The following is a 20,862-nucleotide window of genomic DNA, read 5'->3' on the forward strand; positions in this document are numbered from 1 at the left end:
AGGTCTACCTACTCACTGATGAGACCTCAATAAAGGTTGAAACCAGTCTGGGTAGTAACCTCTCCTCATAATGTAAAACAGTAATACATCTCCTAGGAGCTGCGTTTTACATTATGAGAAAATATTAAGGATAGTGACGGAGCTTGCTCCACCTTTGACACGAGTTGCCATAGTGTTGTACTACCCAAGTGATGACTTACGCTTGGACTCGCCGATAGTTCTTCGGCATGAAACTCTTAGATTTAGATCTCCGAGTTTCGTATCCGGCTGTAAAATAATGAAGGATTTATTATCCCCTTAACTTAATTTACGCCACCAGAAAAAATAGCCTCTTGGCTCTTTATCGTAATTTTTTTTTTTGTTTGAAATCTTGGTTATACTATAAATTAAAGATGGCAAGAAATTATATTCTTAGCGTAATCCTTTATTATGATTATTATTATTATATGAGACCTCCAGGGAGTCAAAGACTCATTGAAGGAGGCTATAAATCACCCAAATCTGCTATCACACCTTCCCTTAAATTCATTCACACTAGATGCACTAACTACCCCTAAGGGCAAATTATTCCACTCACTCACTGTTCTCTAGGAGAAAAACCTAGCACTTACTTCTACTTGACTGCAAATAAATTTAACTTCCATGGATGCTCCATATTCTCTCTGCACTTGACATATAATGAAAAATTTCATCAGTTGATATCCTATAACACCCATCAAAAGTTTTTATCTCCCCTCTTTCTCCTGTTAACCAGAGTCTGTAATCCACATACAATCTGTCCTCATAACCTAAATCCTGTAATCCAAATATAATTTTTGTAACTCTTCTTTGCACCCTTTTTACAGCTTCTTTATCCCCTTGGAATCTGGGAGACCAAATCTGCAAACAATAATCCAGGTGGTCTTATCAAAGTCTTATAAAGAGGGAAAATGACTTCCTTATTCTTACATGTCAAGGTTCGCTTCAACATCGCAATTATTCTCTGAGTTGTATTTGCAACTTTTGCTATGTGACCCTTGAACTTTAAATTCCTATCCACCAATATTCCAAGATCCCTTGTCTATTCAGTTTCTTCATCCCGCTACTCTAATCATGCCAAAGTGACACTTACTAACATTAAATTGACAGCCATTTTTGTTTGCCCAAATTTCCAGTCTATTCAAATCATTTTGTAATTGCTGAATATCAATAGCATCCCTGCTACTGATTGCCCTGCCTATCTTTGCATTATTGGCAAACAATTGCACATCTGATGTTAGATCCTTCCTGATTTCATTAATGTATAGATTGAACAATAATAGCCCAAAGACTGAACCCTGAGGTACACCACTGGTCACCTTAAATCTGATAGATTCACACCCACTGTATACCACTTTTTGATATCTGTCTGTCAACCACTTCCTGATCCAAGTCAAGAGTTTGTTCCAATCCCATATTCTCCAGTTTATGTAACAGCCTTTCATGTGGTATCCTATCAAATGCCTTAGAAAAATCCAACATATCGTAGCATATCCATTCTCTTCATCCAACTCAGCAGTAACATTGCTATAAAATATGAACAAATTGTTAAAACATGATCTTCCTTTAGTAAACATGCTGTTCCTTGCAGAGTATAGCACATTTGTCTACCCATTTCTGTATGTGAGTCCTCACTAACTTCTCTAAAATCTTCACTACCACATCAGAGATACTGATAGGTCAGTGGTTAGATGCATCCATTTTTGCACCGCCCTTGTACAATGGAACTACCATACATTCCTTCCATTCCTGTGGTATCATTACCGAGCTGAGACTCAAGTTATACAAACTATGAAAGGCATAGCCAATTCGGCTGAACATCCCTTTAGCAAACGGGCTGATATTCCATCTGTCCCTACAGACAAATTCTTATCCAGGTTATGCAACAGCTCTTCAACCTCATTTTCATGAATCTTTAACTCTTCATCCAATGTAGCAGTAGCACTATGAACCAAGCTACATACACCTGGTTGATATATCTTAGCAAAGTGAGCACTCATTAACTGAACAATCTCATTATCTTCAGACACTGAAGTACCATCTGCATTCCATAAAGATATTATTCGAGATTCATTCTTTCTTTTACTGGCATAATGATAAAATTCTTTTGGATTGCCGTTAGCTTGCATGGCCAATTACTTTTCATACTCCAATTTAGCTTTCCTCACAATACTTGTTACTTTGCTGGTCTGAGCTTTATTATATTTCATAACTCTTCTCACTCTTATTCTCACGATATTCTTTCCACATCATCTTCTTGTGGATTTCTTGCTTAACAAGGTTGCACATCCATTTCACTCCCCTTATTTATTCTTTGAACACCAGGGATAGATTCACATACCACCTCATTTAAGCACTTTTTCAAAGATTCCCATGTATTGTTGATATTTGTCCCATTGAGTAACTGATACCATGTGACCAAAGATAGTATTCTCCTAAGTTGATCATAATGTGCAGCTTTGCAGTTCAGCATGTAACCTGTTTTAATCGGAGCATCAATACAATTAGATACTTCCGAAGAAAGTACAGCATGATCACTGTCACCAATTGGTGGTAAAATAGCCATATTCTTGACAGAGACCCTTTCTGATGCTATGAGCAAATCCAACACTCTCTTTCATATGCTGCTTGAGAAAGTTGTCTCGCAATAATTCAATAAATTCCTCTTCTTTCTTATCATGTGATTTCTCTTCCACCCAATCAATGTATGGAAAATTAAAGTCACCCATAATGATCATTCATTTGGTACCCACAAGGCTAAGTTGACGATGCATTTCTTCGTCCCTTGCAACTGAGCCACCAGATGTGTAGCAAAACCTCATCATATATTTCATTCTGTTAATCTTCACTTCATACCAGATAGACTCAAACTCACCGCTACATGGGATATTATTAAAATTATCGTTTTCTTGTGTTTCTACCCTAACTGGACTTAAGTCATCTGATATCATTAGTAGCATTCCTCCTCTCCTATCTCTTCTGTCATTCCTAAAAATAGTATACCCATTACACTCAATCCCACTAACCATATCTGATTCTGATAGCCAGGTTTAACTAATGTCAATAATCTTAGGCCACACTGTATTCAATAAAAAGCAATGAACTCAATCCTTTTGTTTCTAATGCTCCTGGCATTTGTCTATAGACATAATTACCACCTAGCCTATTCTTATAATTAGATATGCAATCTATTTGGTATTGTTCTAGAATTTTCTCTTTTCCCTCGCCAGGCATACTTAAAAAGTCCAAACCTAAAGCATATTTTTTCACCCCTTCGCAACATACATAACCATGTTCGAAGACATTCATATTTTTATCACATTTGCACATCATAGCTGAACTTTCACACACATTTTTCCCATTCCTCTCTTGATGATCTAGTTTCCCTGACTCTCTAAATTAGGTTTCATACCAAGAACTAATTTCTCCAAGTTTCTGATGGCAAATGAATTCAAGTGCAGGCCATCCTGCCTTCAACTAATGACTTCACATCACTTGCCTTAGTATTCCATAATGCAAATAATAAATTTAGTTTAATCCTTTATCCAAGTTTGCATCTGAAAGTATCTTCAAGACTGTAAGTAAGGTAGTGCAACTCCTTGCAAAGGTGGAACAAGCTACCAACACCCCTATCTCAGTATCTCCTATAATGTAAAACACATCTCCTTGCAGATATGTTTAATGTTATGCATTCAGGGGAGGGCCACAACCTGGACTAGTTTCGACCTTTATTGAGGTCTCTTCAGTGGGAGCCAGGCTCACTTGGGCCTGGCTCCCACTGAAGAGACCTCAATAAAGTGTTGATAGCTTGCTCCACCTTTGCAAGGAGTTGCACTACCTTACTTACAGTCTTGAAGATACTTTCAGGCGCAAACTTTGTTTGCTCACACTTGGATAAAGGATTAAACTAAATTTATTATACTCTAACCAAGTGAAAAATAAACTTTCAACCATAATGCAAAGCACATATCCTTACAGACACGTATAATGTTATGCATTATGGAAGGGGTCAATACCCAGACCGGTTTCGACCTATAAAGGTTGAGTTCTCATCAGTGAGAGCCAGACCTAGAGGTGATACAAGTTAACTGTTAACTTTTATGGTGAGTTGGATGACAATCCCTTGGATTTTTATCCCTTCATCGTTAAAGAGTTGAGAAATGAAGATTATCGAGCACCTGGCTCACCCAATTTAGGGCCTTGTGAGGGCGCTTGTACCGATGAGCAGAACTGCCTTCGGGCACTTATGTTTCCATCTGTCGTTCTCATCCTAGTTGGATGACTCTTGAATGAATTGATTAGAGTGGAGAGCCGCCTTGGCAAAGTATGTAGATGCAGTCTGGATGTGGGTATATCTGGGATGTTAGCATCTTGATGGAGGACAGCATGCCTGACAAACCACGGAGCATCAAAATCATATGGAGACACTTATTTTGAATCATTTGTAGTGTTTTGATGTTGCTGGGGGAAGTGTGACCCCAAGCCAGTAATCCATATGTTAGAATGGGTCTGATGATTGATTTGTAAATCCGTAGCTTGTTTTCAGTGCTAACTTGGCTTCTCCGGTTGAGAAAAGAGTAGAGCTGGACAATTGCAGAACTGGATTTATTGCAGGCATATACAATGTGATGGTTAAAACTGAGGCGGTTATCTAGTTGTATGCATAGATATTTGGTTTTGGATTTCCATGGAATAGCTGTATTGAACAGTTTGACTACTCCGCAGTGGGATGTTTTCCGTCTTGTAAAAAGTATGGCGGTGCTTTTGTCAGCACTGACATCTATCCTCTATTTCTTAAACCATCTTTCCAGGATTCTTGCTGCATTTTGTAATCGCTGCGTAGCTAAGTGTGGTCTGAGAGATCTGGACAAAATTGCCATACTGTTCGCATAGCAAGCCATGGTGGTTGATGCTGTGCTCGGAGCGTCTGCAATGTAGATGCTGAAAAGCAGCGGGGATAGTAGAGAGCCTTGAGGTACACCAGCAATGATTCTTTTCATAGTGGATTTGAGTCCGCGTAGCTTGACTTGGAATTTACGATTTTTTAGAAAGGAGTCAATAAGCTTAGTAAGGTATAGTGGAATATTGGCTGTGATTAATTTGTAGATAAGGCATATGTGCCAAACCTTATCAAAGGCTTTTGCAATATCAAGAAAGATAGTTCCTGTATTTTGCCTCCAATTAAAGCCTGTTGTTATAAACTCTACTAATCTGTGGACTTATTGAGTTGTACTGTGTCCAGTACGAAATCTGAACTGCTCTTTCGAGATAACGTCGGCTTGTTGAGAGCTCCTGAAAAGATCAGTAGTATTTTATGTTATCATTGACAATTCTACTAGAATTTTACGTAGTATTGTTTGCTTTTCGTATCTTAGTGTGTCTGTGCGATTTTTGTGTGTTTTCTGTGTTATTTCAATTATTATTTTTAAGATACGATAGCATCCACATGGCATCGATTAAAAAAATGGCGGCCAGGTCGCCATGTTTGTTTAAGAATTTGGATATAAAAGAGTTTATGCAATGAGCTGTCTGTGAGATGTATGCTTTGCAGAGAGCGGCTGGAGTCTGGTCAGATGGTGATAGTGGAGTGAATATGTGCAGAAAGTGTAAGGAGAATGAGGATCTAAAGTGTGTTTCGGGGTGAGAGTGATATCGTTAAAGAAAGTCAGAATATAGAAAATAGTGATGTGATAAGAAATTGCGAAGTAGTACCAGATAGGTTGTGAGAGCGACGTTGAAAGTGTAATTGAAGGTAAAAATACAGAACAAATGGATGATTTAAATGATAATGAAAATGGTGAGATAGATGCAAGTAGCGAGATCACACAGTTGAGTGGAGTGATACATAGAGCAAAGCGGCAGCTGGAGCGTATGCAAAGATGTGTACCAAACGTACCAACTAATAAACGGCAAAAGCCTGAAATGAAAAATAAGAGAATGTTTGTAAATGTAAACAAAATGAAGGAGCGAGTGCTGTACGGAGATTAGTTATTAAGAGGTGTGATAGTTGAGAGTTTGACGAAATCGTACCAACCGTGTGCAAACATTAAGGACATCAGCAAGTCTATTAGAGCGCAAAAAACAAAGGGTGAAAGAAATGATAGTCGTGGCAGGAACAAATGATTTGAAAGAAGACAAAATGGAAATGATAGAGGATGTGAGGGAATTACTTGAGGTAGCAAAAGAAAAGAGTGAGAGAGTTAGGATGGTGAGTATTTTTCCATGGTATGACAGTGAAGTGTTTAGAAAGAGGGCCATAATTGCCAATGACTTTATGCGTGGGTTATGCATGGAGAGTGGAGTGGAATTTGTGGATGTGTGGAGCGAGTTCGATGGGTGAAAGGATTTATATAAGATGGCTGGTTTACATTTGAATGGATTTGGTGTACGGAGGCTTGAAAAAGTGTTGATGAATGAAGTGGAAGTGGATGTACAGACTCAGGGAAACTAGATTTATTAAGGTGGGGGGGGGGGAGTAGATATGCAGACTTTAGGGAGGCAGTTCAGTGTATGAATGAGTATAATATGCCCGAACTAGTGTGATAGTTGATGTACGAAATACGATATACGAAAAGATAACATCCAGAAGTTCCTCTACACTGTTTCCCATTGTAAATATGGGAAGAAGTGTAGAGGATCTTCTGGATGTCCCTTTTTCTGACATCGCCTTTGCGAATTGTATGATTGTAGTCGATGGAATTAACCTCCATTCACCTCGTTCAAATTTAATATTATACTTACACCATTCAGTAATTTAAATATACCACTGAAATGTAATATTCGTAAATATGGGGAAAACTATAAATTATTTGTTGAAAATTATACATTCAAAACTTATCTTTTTTAGCATCGTTAGCACGTCAGTTAGCACTTCGCGTACGCAAAATACAGGAAACTCAGAAGAAACAAACGGCAAATCATTACAAATGATAACGTTGAATTGGACCTGTTGACGCAGTAAACAATATTTTCTACAACAGTGCAAATGGCTTCCACAATTAATCTATCCATAGTCATGTAATGAGTTCTTGAGTGGGGGTATTGCGACGTCTCTTGACCTCACCCGACGCTTCAATTCATTCCACAACTATTCATTTTGGTTTATATCCTGAGTCTGAGTAGTCACCGCATGGTTAGCCTAGTGGCTTTGCGCTTCGCAACCATATGCCTGGGGAAGGAGTGTCCCAGGTTCGATTCCTGTTGTAGATGTGAGGAATTTGAGGATCTTCCTCAGGCATAGCCAAGTTAGCCGGTCTTGGGTGCGGTCAGTAGGGTTTTTTCCCGCCAGTTTATCTGGCGTTTTTCATCCTGCAAACAGGCAAACCGGCCCCGTGAACATACACCTCTACAGTCAAAAATATACCCCCCCCCCCAGCGGCAAACCAGGCGACGGGTCGGTTGGGAGTGGTACTAACAAGAAGTCGCATCTAAAAGTAACACGCGGACCCTGCATAGGAAACGGGAATAACGCGAAGAAGAAGAAGAAGAAGAAGTACGAAGGACAACAAATCAGAATGGGATAGTTAGTATAAGGCATCAAAGTAGGGATGGGACTAACAGGCCTCTGCAATTCATGAACACTAATGCCAGGAGTATTAGGAACAAGGAGGAGGAGTTTTTGGCCTTGGTTGGCACTTCCAGGCCACAGGTTTTTGGTATTAGTGAAACATGGCTGACAGAAGATGATAAAGCTAGTGGGTTTGAATGTGACGGGTATAGCGTGTTCAGGAGTGACAGGGAGAATAAAAAGGGGGGAGGAGTGTTATTGATGATAGCTGATGAGTTGCAGCCAAGGAGTATAGAAGTTGAACTGCAGGATAGAGAAAAGAGCACATCTGAAGCTATTTGGTGTGAGATAGAGGCTAGCAGAACAAAATATACAATTGGGTGCTGCTATAGACCAGGTGATGGAATAGATAGTGGGGATAGTATGCATACGCAAATAGAAGAAATAAAAAGAAATATAAAGCTCAAGCCAGAAAGGTAACAAGGGTGGTAAGAAAAGCAAAAGCAGATTATGAAAGAATATTGGCCATGCAGGCTAAAGAGAATCCCAAACAGTTTTTTCAATATGTTGCAAGTAAAAGGAAAAATGTTCATGGCAGAATGATTTTAAAAAATACTGAGGGTAGGGAGGAAACCGAAACAGTCGATATAGTGGAATTACTGAGTAAGCACTTTGCAAGAGTATATCATCCAGGTGGTGACATTGCAGGAATGGAAGAACCAACAGCTTATACTGGAATTGTGATGAATGAAGTAGAGGTAAATAGTCTATTACAGAACCTCAATATCAATACATCTGCGGGACTGGATGGTATACCAGCTCGTGTCGTACGTAAAGTGGCTAAAGAATAGTCAGTGCCCTTAACCATTTTGTTTGAGCCAAGGCTGCTGTTGAAAATTACCGGTCAATCAGCATAACAGGAATCATTATCAAGGTCTTGGAGAAAATAGTCAAGAGGAAAACACAAGATTGGATAGATGAAAATGGGATACTGTATTGGGGACAGCATGGTTTTGTGAAGGTGCAGGAATGGAAGTCATGCCTCAGTAACTTGCTCATGTATTATAACACAGTGACGGCTGAACTGGATAAGGGTAATGGGTTTACAGTGATTTTACTGGACCTTGCTAAGGCCTTTGACAGGATACCACATGGAATTCTAATCAGTAAAATGCAGCATATGGGGATGGACATAGGATTGGGGAGATGAATAGGAGGGTGGTTGACAGAGAGATATCAGAGAGTGGTTTATTCAGGAGTAGAGTCCAAAAGATGGCCTGTGACTAGTGGTGTGCCACAAGGATCTGATCTTGAACCACTGCTGTTTAATTTGTTCATTAATGATATAGGAAAGGATCTGAGAGGAACAGTTCATTTGTTCGCAGATGATGCAAAGTTGGGTAGGGCAATAGTGAATGCAGATGATGTCGAAATTTTGCAGGATAATTTGGATAGATTGGAGGTCTGAGCTAAAGAGAATGGATGTCAATTTAATGTGGCAAAATGTAAGGTTATACATTTTGGGGTGAAAAGATTAGCAGCAGTTTACTTTCTTGATGATGGTATAAACTTCCCTAGTATGACAAATATTTTCACGGCTGCTTTCACTGCCGACATGTTTGCTGCGCTGATGTAGAGTGCAGCGAACATGTCGGTGGATTTTTTCGATGAAAAGCAAATCTGCATGCGTGCAGTTAGGACTACATTGTAGCTCCAGGGCATCCGCAAAAGTTTCAGCCTTCTCATCATCTCTATAAACTATGCCCCTTTCTCCGTGGATGGGACAATATGTTGGAACGATCCGAGCGGAGAGCTTTAGCCAGTTTCCTCAGCGAGTTATCCTCAGCTTTTAGGGAACATAGTTTTCTTTCCCACTGTTGATTCTTGTAATCTTTGAGCGCATAGCAAACTAAATTGGTAGCCCTATTTAGTTCTTGTCGATCCTGGGGAGAATAATGTATTGTGATAACGACGTCCGATTTTATTTTTTTTTATTACGGATTAGATTTAGAATTTCTTCTGGGAGCAGGTTGATTTGGGCTGGAGTGGTAACGGTGGAGGTTGTTGACAAGCCAACATGAATTGTATTTTCTAGATTTTTGACTTCTGCGTCGATTTCTTCGCAGGAGGACATAGTTGGTACGGAGCCTATAAGTGTGCGGAGTGCGACCTTGAGTTTAGTGAAGTTTGTGCAGGTCTGATTGGGGATGAGCTCTGGGTCCCCTCCTAGGCTCAGTAGTACTGGGTTGTGGTCTGAATTAAGGTCATTAATCACCTGTAGCTGAAAATGGTGAGAGGTGTTCTTGAAAATGGCTATATCCAGCACATCTGGTCTGCCTCGCGGTCCGTAGTGTGTTGGTTCAATTGGACCAGCAACAACGATGTGTCTTAGCATAGCGAAGTTGTAGGGAATCATCCCATTATTACTGAAACTTTTACTGTTCCATAAGGGATGTTTTGAGTTGAGATCTCCCACCACAATTATTGCTTCATTAGTATCGAGCAGTTGAGAGAGGTTGGAGGGTAGGAGAGGTTTGCCAGGAAGATTATAAACTGAGTATAACTTTAGGCTACCTGCATTATTGGTGTGGATTTCAATACCAGTTACTTCCATATTTGTTGTAGTGGTTTCTTTGATTTCATTATAAAGGATGTTTTTCTTGATAAAGATAGCCGTGCAACCACCTCTGGCATTGAGCCTGTCATTTCTGAGTAGAGAATAATATCTGAGTTTACGGTTGTCGCAGGGCTGAAGGTGCATCTCACTAATTAAAAGAATATCAATTCTGAAGTGGTCTGCAAATTCTTGTAGTTGAAGGAGTTTATTACTGAGACTGTTAGCATTCCAGAATGCAATCTGTATGGAATTAATTGAGATAGTTCGATTACCCATTAAGCATTGAGAATATGATTTGGGTATTTTTCAGGAACTTGATTGTATCATTCTGATTAGGGTTGGTTTAGCTGAAAGAAGTTAACATCTCTCTTAAGGTAGCAATTAGAATAGCAGTAGAGTTTTGATTGCTTGGAATGGGTTTTGCTTGTTTTGTGCTCAAGGTAACTACCCCGAATTACTCTGAATTAGAGATAGTTGTTGAAAGTCTTTCCACTTGGTTATACTATAAATTAAAGATGCCAAGAAATTATATTCTTGGTTTAATCCTTTATCCAAGTGTAAGGAAACAAAGTTTGTGCCTGAAGTATTTTCAGGACAAAGCAACTCATATATAGAGGAAATTGAATTTACATCACTTGCCTTAGTACCCCATAAATCAGTGTTTCTCAAACTTCAGATAACTGCATATCCCTTCTTAAATTTTCATTATTATCAAGTACCCCCTTATCAAATAATAAATAAATAAAGTATATTTCATTATAAATGTCTATGCTATTTGAATTTATATGTTCATGTAAACAAAAAATATGATTTATTTTTAATAGAACAAAATTTGGAATAGGTTCCTCGTCATTTCCCATCCATGAAAATCCACATTCCAAGTATGGTAATTCATATTATACTTAAGAAGATTTTTCATCTTCTTTGGTTCTCTAGAGATGTCAAGATGACATACCCTTATCAATTTCATTTGATCCAGATGCAATATCAACGTTTTCTTGTTGCTTACAGCTACTTGTATTTGCTATATTGCTCTCTTTTGTGGGTTTTATAAATCCAATGAACCATACTTAAGAATTTGAAAGCTAAAAAAAAATTACCGTATTTACTCGAATATAACTTGCACTTTTTTCCCAAAATTAAAGCTAAAAAATCATGGTGAAAAATATATGCAGGGATTTTCAGAAAAAAACTGAAAATGGTGTGACTTACCAAGAAGCTCCTACTCGCTATCACTACTTTAGGCATTGAGAACAGTTTCCTTGTGTGCATCGTCAAAGTCATCTACCCAAATAATTTCATCTTCTTTCCCATTATTTCAAACAAAAATTACCAGTAATTTACAAAACTTGAGATACGATTGATGCGGTATTAACAAAAGATTGCACAAACCAAAGACAAATTAGCATTTCAGCAGTTGAGTTGAAATGCTAATTCTCTTCCACCGAATTCCATAATATCGGAAACACATTCACTATATATTTCTTAGTTTTAACACGTTCACGACGGGGTGGTGTTAAGCAAAACCATATATTGCACCGACAACATATGGTTTTGCTTGAGTCTATACAGCAGTTTCTGTTGGAGCAGGGATGTGATTCATTACTTGGTGATTTTTTTTATCCCAGTTGTCTCTAATTGCACTATTTGTTGGGAAATATAATGATTCCATGTGTTAATGATGCATAACTGAAAATTGCCACGTACCCCCTGAAGACCTTTCGCATACCCCGGGGGATACGAGTACCACACTTTGAGAAACACTGCCATAAATCAAAGCACATATCCTTATGGACATGTATAATGTTATACATTATGGAATGGGTCACTATCCTTGTCCTAAAAATACTTCAGGAGCAAACTTTGTTAACTTACACTTGGATAAAGGATTAAACCAAGAATATAATTTCTTGGCATCTGTAATTTTTAGTATAACCAAGTGGAAATACTTCCAACAACCACTTCTAATCCAGAGTAATTTAAAAAGTGTGACACCTTTTGGCTACTTGAATATGGAAATATGACTTCTGCATTACTTCAACCTAGGTATCACCTCTGAGTCTGGTTCCCACTGATGAGACCTCAACGAAGGTCAAAACTGGCTTGGGTAGTAACCCTTCCATTATGCATAGCATTATACATGCTCATAAGGATATGTGCTTTGCATTATGGGATACTAAGACAAGTGTTGTGAAGTCAGCCTCTATATACAAGTTGCCCTGTCCTGAAAATATATCAGGAGCAAACTTGATTTGCTTACACTTGGATAAAGGATTAAACCAAGAATATAATTTCTTGGCATCTCTAATTTATAATTATTTATTGTTAAAATTTTCATCTACATATTATAGGTATTCAGTACAAAAAATGGAATAGAATACAGTATCATAAAAAAAAAAAATTGAAGCGCTATGAAAGCTTTATTAAAGTAACAAACAGTCAATTAATACTTGGAGTAAAAAAACCAAGGAAATATTGGCCATATTGTAGAAGTGCCATTTCTTACAAGAACATAGACCATCAAACATTCACATTAGGGTACTGTACTCATGCTTCATAGCTTTCTTTATAAAGCCATTATATAATTATTATTAACAACTGACTCCCATGGATTCAGAGACTCGTTGTGGGACACACACACAAAATCATCCAGCCATGCCTCAAACTGATTCACTCCATCTACATTCACAACACACTCAGGCAATGCATTCCACTCACTGATCACTTTCCATGTAAAGAACCTTCTCCTCACCCTCTGCTCATATCCTCCTTATTTGCAATTTCCAGGGAATGCCTCTTGTGCTATCCCATCTCATTCCATGAAAAATCTCATGTCAATCTGATAACAATCCCTGATTAGCTTAAATGTCTCAATCATACCCCCCCCCCTCCTCTTCATGAGGTTTTGCAATTTACATTCTCTCAATCTATCCTCATACTCCACATTCCAAAGACTACTGACCACCTTTGTGAATCTTCTGTGGAACCTTTCCGACATATCCTCATTACCACAAAAATCTGGTGATCAAATTTGCACATAATAATCCCTATGAGACGTGATCAAGCCTTTATATAATGGCATCATAACTATTTTATTTCTGCATGTCATGGTCCCCATCATTGTCATTATCTGATGTGACATCTTCACAATTTGTGCAATGTGGCCCCTAAATTTCAAGTCCTTGTCCACCATCACTCCCAGATCTCTCACCTCCTCTACCTCCTTTAAAGTTTCTCCACAAAGTGTATACTTTGTATTTCATCTGCTTACCAAATTTCAAAACATTACACTTTACTTTACAACATTGAACTGACAGTTCTACTTACCTGCCCATTCATGCATTCTATTCAAGTCCTCCTGTAAGACCATAACATCTGCTTGACTCTGCATTGCTCTCTCCCCAATTTTTCATTCTACAAACAGTTGCATATCACCAGCTAAGTCCATCCCAATATCATTAATATAAAAATTGAACTACAATGGTACCAAAACTAACCCCTACAGTACATCACTACTGACCTCCTTCTTTCAGGGTACTGCATCCTTATATACAACTTTCTGATATCTATCTGACAAGTCACTGATCCAATGCAGAAGTCTGTTATCCAATCCCATCTGTTCCAATTTATTTAACAACTTGTTGTGTGGCAGTCTATCAAAAACTTCTGCAAAATCCGAGTACACCACTGTATATGCATCACCCCCTGTCCAAGGTATTTGTCAACTTGTTATAGTACATAAGTAAGTTAGGAAAACATTGTGTTCCTTGAACTAACTCATGCTGATAACCACAGGGAATACTGCTGTTATCAACCCATTTCTGAATCCCACTTCTCACCAATCTCTCTTGTTCCTTCACAACTCCAGATATACAGATTGGCCTATAATTTGAAGCTACAGCCTTATCATCACCTTTATATAGTGGAACAATTTTACCTTCTTTCAACCTCCTTGGAACCTGTGCTATTGTAAGACTCTTAATAAACAGGCATGCCAATGCTACTGCAAATTCCCTGGAACATTCTCTTAAGAGGTGTGGTGATATATCATCAAATCCTATTAAGAGAATGTTCCAGGGAATTTGCAGTAGCATTGGCATGCATGAAGAGTATAAAGAACAAGCCAGGAGAGTCACTCTCCTAGCTTGTTCTTTATACTCTTCATGTAACTGATTATTACCATTATTCATCCTGTACTGTCTCCAAAGTGCCTTCTTCCAGATTTCATGCTTAAGCCCTCATTCATCCATTTTACATTCTACTTTATTCAGTCTTTTGACTTTCAAAATACATTCACACATTGATGGCATTATGTATTTCTTCGTCAATTCCCAAGCAGCATTTATTTCTTTAGTGCTCAACTCGTCATTCCATGTTATGGCTCCAAACTGTCTCATGAGCATGGGCTTGTCATAATCACCAGCCTTGTACTTCCACATATCACTACACTCTTGTGCAATATTCCCATGGATTCCAGGATTAAGTGGGGATGAATAAGTTGTGAAGAGGATCCAGAGGCAAGTGACAAAGATTGAGGCAGGTCTGTGGATCCCTATGAGAATAGATTGATGGTCTGTAGGCTTCAAAAATTATCAGATAGGTCAAAAAGAAGAGATGTGATAGAAGCATCAGTTATTATAATCTTATAAAACCAGTTATTAAATAGTTTTATAGGATTGACATTGAAGACTTTTTTCAGTACATGGCAAGAAGGGAGAGAACAAGAGTCTTCTGACACCATGGAGATACCTGTATAATAATCATAATAATAATAATTTCAAACCTTACCATGATATTGTTAAATCCAATAGTATTAAATAAATGAAAACTCTCATTGTAGTGGGAAGAATTGCTCTATTATTTAAAGAAAGTTTAACTATTATTTTTAATAATGTACTGATAATTTCAAAGAAACAAGTATAATATATACTTACTATACTGGCATACCCAAGGAAGATAATCCAGATCGCAAGTTACATCATTCCATAGCCATTTCCGGCCTCCATCTACTACAACACAGTTCTGTTGACCATTATAATTGTTTGGCTGATCATCTGCCCACAAGTATTTGCGGACAGGCTCCTCTGAAAGATGCAAAACAATTGTTATAGCATTCAAAAATGAACTCAATATTAAATAATTGAAAGATGGCAATTACATGTTCTGAATTTTTTTTTATTTTTGCTAACGTAAATCAATTACTATAACAAAAAAAAAGTTTATAAAGTAACTTAAGAATAAATTTGTAGGTACTACAAACATTTTCAAAATTCTGACATTTTTATGATTTATGAAAATTACAACAAAAATGTTATTCACAAAATACAAACCACTATGTTTATCATAACACAAAGTCAGTTCCCTATAATAACTGGCCTTGTTCTTGGAGATAAGAAACATTCAGCACCAAGTTTCAACTCCTTGACAAAGCATTATCTCTAGCTTTTGATGCAGTGTTGGGCATTAGTAATGCAGAATAATATGAACTTGTATTAGCTGTTGAGAACTCACGTTTGCATTGAGGGCATGCTCTTCTGGAAATTAAATTAGACTATGCCATTGAAAGTGAAATAGATAAATAAAGATTAAACTTCATTGATCTATTTAATGTTTTAATTTAATCATTCTGTTAAATTTAATTATCACTTTACTGATCAGACTGATCTATAAATTGATCAATAAATAGCTCAACTATTTCATCTGCCTTGGTCACCCTACTATTGTTTCCATCCAGAAAGGTAATTCATCCAGTATCATTTTTCCTCCTACTGACCATCAAAAAACTTTATGGGAATCTCCTTGGATTGCAGTGCTCATTCCCCTATCATATTCTTATTTTTCTCTTCTTACTATACTACTCACCTTTCTTGCCCAAGCTTTATATTCCTCATGCAACTGTTCTCCACCTCTCTCTTTATGTTTTCCAATGCTCTTTTTTATCTGCAGTACTTATGATTTTCCTAGTCAACCATTTCCTTTTAAAATGAAAGAAAGGTCACATAAGAATTTTTATATATACAGTGATACCCCGAAGTTATGCGGTAGGTGGGATCAACGAAAAGCGTGTAAGTCGAATTCACGGAACTCGAGGTATAATTTTGCATGTAATTTATATATATAAACATACAATTGGGACCAAAGGTTTACAAAAACACCTATAATTTTTAAGAAATATAATCATAATTGTAATTTTTCGTACCTAAAAAAAAGAAAGTTATTTCAATGGTTTCATAAAATCTAATAGATTCGTCTGACGGCATAATGTCTTTTTCTTGTGATGCAAAATTTCTTCATAGCAAGCCAGTGATTTTTTTTATTCCTTGCCTTGTGGCTACAATTCGTTCCTCGTTAGAATCTATGTCCTCCAAATTTCTGTAAACCTTTCTTAATTAGGCTGGGACCTTCTGTTAATTTTGCAATTGTTATGTGCTTTTCTGGTAAAACTGGATCTGAGATTTCGGTCTCTTCAGTAGCGTAGGGTCTCCAATATCGGAGACTCTTCGCTACTGAAGGGTGTCTCCGATATCGGAGACACCCCAAGAATCACCGATAATCCTTACAGCATCTAAAACATTAAACCGTTTCCAAAACTCTTTAACAGACAGTTGCTCATTTTGCCTCATAGCTTCATTCAAACTTGCAAATGAACGGTGTGTGTAGTACGCTTTGAATGTTTTTCTTTTCTTGCTAGCTGTAGAAGAATCGGACTTGCTTCTTTTGGGCGACATTATTATTTTTCATGTGATAAAATTTTTATCAAGAACATAACATTAAACAATCGCAAGGTTTGTAGACTATAAAAATCAAGTATGAATGGAGACCGTGCGAAACACGTCAGTGCTTGTTCACAGCATGTGCGACACTGGTGAATGTGGCTGGCGCCGGAAAGATACAACTTGTGGTGAGTCGTGACGGGAATACGTACATATAAGAAACTGTGTAACTCTGAATTCGTGTAAGTCGGGGTATGACTATACTCATTATTAGAACAGCGATGTAAAGCAATATTCTGATAATTGGAAAAAAACTCGTCTCTATTGCTCACTGATCATGAAATTAACTTAAGATATTTTTTTTAGTCCCAGTTCAACACAGTACATGGACATCTACTGTGTTTCTGTTTATGCAGTCTTTTTTAACATTGAGGATAAAGTTCATGCATCAGAAGAAATTGTTTCATTTCATGAATAATGAAACTGAGTTTAAGTCTTCCTGAAATTGAGGTATATATTATTATTATTATGTAACACCTCCAGGGAGTCCAAAGACTCATCGAGGGAGAGTGTGCCAACAGCGTCGAACGATTGTTCCCCTTCCAACTACTAACCATGCTCAAATTTGCTTAAGCCATTAATAGTAGAGGGTCTACCAATTGACCAACTTGTAATGCATGTATGGTAAAAACTACAAAAAAAAAGTTATCTTATTAGCTCTTTCATACAGCAATTCATTTTTTTTTTAAACTACAGTGATCAATCAGATATACTGATTGGTATACTACAGTGTTCATAACTGTTTTTCCAGCATACACAAAACACTTTTCAAAATTTTAACACTTTAAAATTAATATTATAACAAGCAATTATGGTTATGCTTATTCAACAAATGACTTTGCAACATAGACTATCAGTAATACTTATGATGTTCTTACAGAAGTTGCAACAGGTATTAATTCATTTATGACTATGTTCTGATTTAAACAAATGCATCCAAGGGAAAGCTGGGAAGTTTTGGTTTTGATGCAACTATGTGGCAAACTATAAAGTGCACATAGGCAATATGCACTTTGTGAAAAACTTCAAAATAATACAGCCCTCTTAAAAATGAGACAAATAGTCACCTATTTGTCTCATTGAATTGAAAGACTGAATGATAGAGAGAATGTGTCGCGAGATTTGGAAGTTGAATTAGATTGGATGAGGCAAGAAATGAAATGGATGCAGAATGAAACAAAGAGAATTCAGGTCAAAACTATTAAAATAAATCATGATGGCATGAAAGAGTTAACGAAAGATGAGCGAGTAGCGTTGTATGGCTACTCCATTATTAAAGGTGTGCTAGAGGATAGAATGCACAAGGTATGTTTTCCAGGCGGTAAAATGAGTAGAGTGATTGAGGCATTGGATATGAGGCGGGAGCGAGCAAAAGAGTTAATAGTATTAATTGATACAAATGATTTGAGAGAGGACAAAGAGCGTGTCAAAATGGATATCAGGAGGCTGCTTGGAAGGTTAAAAGAGAATAGTGTGACAGGAAGGGTAGTCAGTGTGCTGCCTAGGTATGACTGTGGTGAAATGAGGCGGAGAGCAAGGATTATGAATGATATTCTGGCTGAAATGTGTGAGGAGATGGGAGTGCAGTTTGTTAATGTGTGGAATGAGTTTGAGGGATGAAGTGAGCTGTATGGGGACGATGGACTGCATATGAGTGGTTATGGTGTGAGCTGCTGGGAGAGACTGCTGCTGGAAGGTAGAGAAGTGAATAGAGAGAATGAATCAGATCAAAGTGATGTGGAAGAGCAGGAGAGTAAGATAGGAGAGATTGAAGAAGTGGATATGAATGAGGAAGTGAGTGGTATGAGTATAGAAAATGAGAGAATGGGTGTGCAAGAGCAGCAGGGAAACGGGGAGGCTCAGGGTGGATGGGGTACACAGCGTGAGAAAGGTGGATGCTCCAAGAAGAGGTTAGAGCATGTGTAAGCAGGAAAGGAATGGGATGACCAGGGATCAAGAGGAAACAGTTGGAATTGAAAAGGGTTCTAAAATGAAGAAGCAGAAAGGGAAATGGCCCCGGTTGAGCATGGAGAGATCACATCGAGTGAGTGGTATCAGTGGATGTTGAAAGTTTAAAGTTTAAAAGGTGGCACACCATTTGGCAACTCCTATAGGTAGCGATGACCTTGCTAATGCTTCTGCCTGGTATCTCCACTTGGGACCGGCTCCCACTAAAGAGACCTCAATAAAGGTCGAAACTAGTCTGGGTAGTGGCCCTTCCCTTAATGCATAACATTATACATAACCGCAAGGAGATGTGTTTTGCATTATGGGAGATACTGAGATAGGAGTGATGTTAGCTTGCTCTACCTTTGTAACGAGTTTCCCAGTGTTGTACCACCTTACCCCAGTCCTGAAGATACTTTCAGGCGCAAACTTTGTTTGCTCACACTTGGATAAAGGATTAAACTAAATTTATTATGGTATCAGTGGAACTAGCTGTAGATCCAGAAATGAGCTGTTGTGTTTGTATACAAATGTTAGAAGTATAAGAAACAAGGCAGATGAGATGGTTGCAATAATTGCGTCTATTCACCGAAAGATTGTCGGAATAAGTGAGACATGGTTGGAAGAGGATGACAACCTGCCAGGAATAGAGATGGAATAGTATGATGTGTTTTGTGAAGATAGAAGGGATAAAAAGGGAGGGAGAGTGCTATTGATGATAGAGAAAGAGTTATGTCCATACAAAGTAGAGATGCAAGACGGAAATAGTGCCAGTGATTTTGAGGCAGTATGGTGTGAGATAGAGGAATCGAATCAAATACTTGGTGGGATGTTGTTATAGACCAGGAAATGTGGATGGTGGTGATAGTGAAATGTATAGTCAAATTAGCCAAGCAAATAAGAAAAGGGTGATCATTATAGGTGATTTTAATTATGGCAATATAGACCGGAATGATGAGATAGCAACTGGAAGTAAAGAAAATGAGTTTCTTGAGTTTTTGAGGGATAACTACCTCAGACAGTATGTAACAGAGGGCACACGAGGATTAAGGGTCTTGGATTTGGTCATCTCATCAGAGGATGTAATTATAAATGAGGTGTCAAATCATCCACCAATTGGTGAGAGTGACCATGAGGTGATTACCTGGGTGATTGGCAGCAGTGCGAGGACCCCTGTGAGAAAAGGGTATATGTGGAACTACAAGCGGGGTGATTATGAAGAACTCAGGAGACAGCTTGCAGGTGTAGCATGGAATGAGGAGTTAGCTGGAAAAGGGATCAATGCAGTTTGGGGGGATTTTCAAAAACTATCTAGTAGATGCAATGTCTAAATGTATTCCAAGGGTGAGAAGGTTAAATAAGGTTGGTGTGAGATGAATGGGTATCCGGAGAGTTCATCGAAAAGGCAATTCATCGAAAGACAATTTATCAAAAAGGAAAGGCAATTCATCGAACGAACAATTCATCGAATGATAATTCGTCGCAAATGCAATTCATCAAAAAAACAGTTCATTGAAAATTTTAAATTTTTGAAAATGTTATGAGAAAATTGATCCATTTAGAACAAAACCTGAACTGTGAATAAGAAGATTACAATGCTACTTTCATAGGGAAAAATTATAGAACAATATGGTTCTTATAGTCTTTCTTATCCGATAACTGTTTCATGTCTGTTCATGGGGCTGATTTGCCTGACTTAGCGAACCTAAAAGACCAGCCATCTCCATATCATGCCTGCTAACTTACCTTTAGCAGAACAGAACTGATAAAAATTATGTGCGTCGTAAAGGGGATTCCAACTACCCAGATCTTTCTAACTAAACGGCTTCGTTTATACCGACTGAACTACGCAGGCCCCATTATTATTATTGTTACTAGTAGTAACATGCGACTTCAATACGGCAATTATTATGGGATGAATTTTACTCAGATAACTTTTACAAGAAAATGTCGAATCCTTTTCAGTTCAGCTATATTCGGGGCAACAAAGAAATAACGCA

At 37.9% G+C, this 20,862-nt stretch overlaps 1 protein-coding gene across 1 annotated transcript in view; it reads right to left on the minus strand.

Moving 5' to 3' along the window:
- The window catches only part of LOC150101079 (P-selectin-like), a 337,168-nt gene that overhangs the window by 220,733 nt on the left and 95,573 nt on the right, over positions 1-20,862 (minus strand). The window contains exon 7 of the mRNA XM_090401605.1: positions 15,077-15,226. Coding sequence (XP_090257731.1) covers positions 15,077-15,226 — 150 coding nt within the window. The remainder of the gene's footprint in view (positions 1-15,076; positions 15,227-20,862) is intronic.

The sequence above is a fragment of the Typopeltis vanoorti genome, chromosome 12 (assembly GCF_054136105.1).
Source record: "Typopeltis vanoorti isolate ZY-2024b chromosome 12, IOZ_Tvanoo_1.0, whole genome shotgun sequence".
NCBI classification, from domain to species: Eukaryota; Metazoa; Arthropoda; class Arachnida; order Uropygi; family Thelyphonidae; genus Typopeltis; species Typopeltis vanoorti.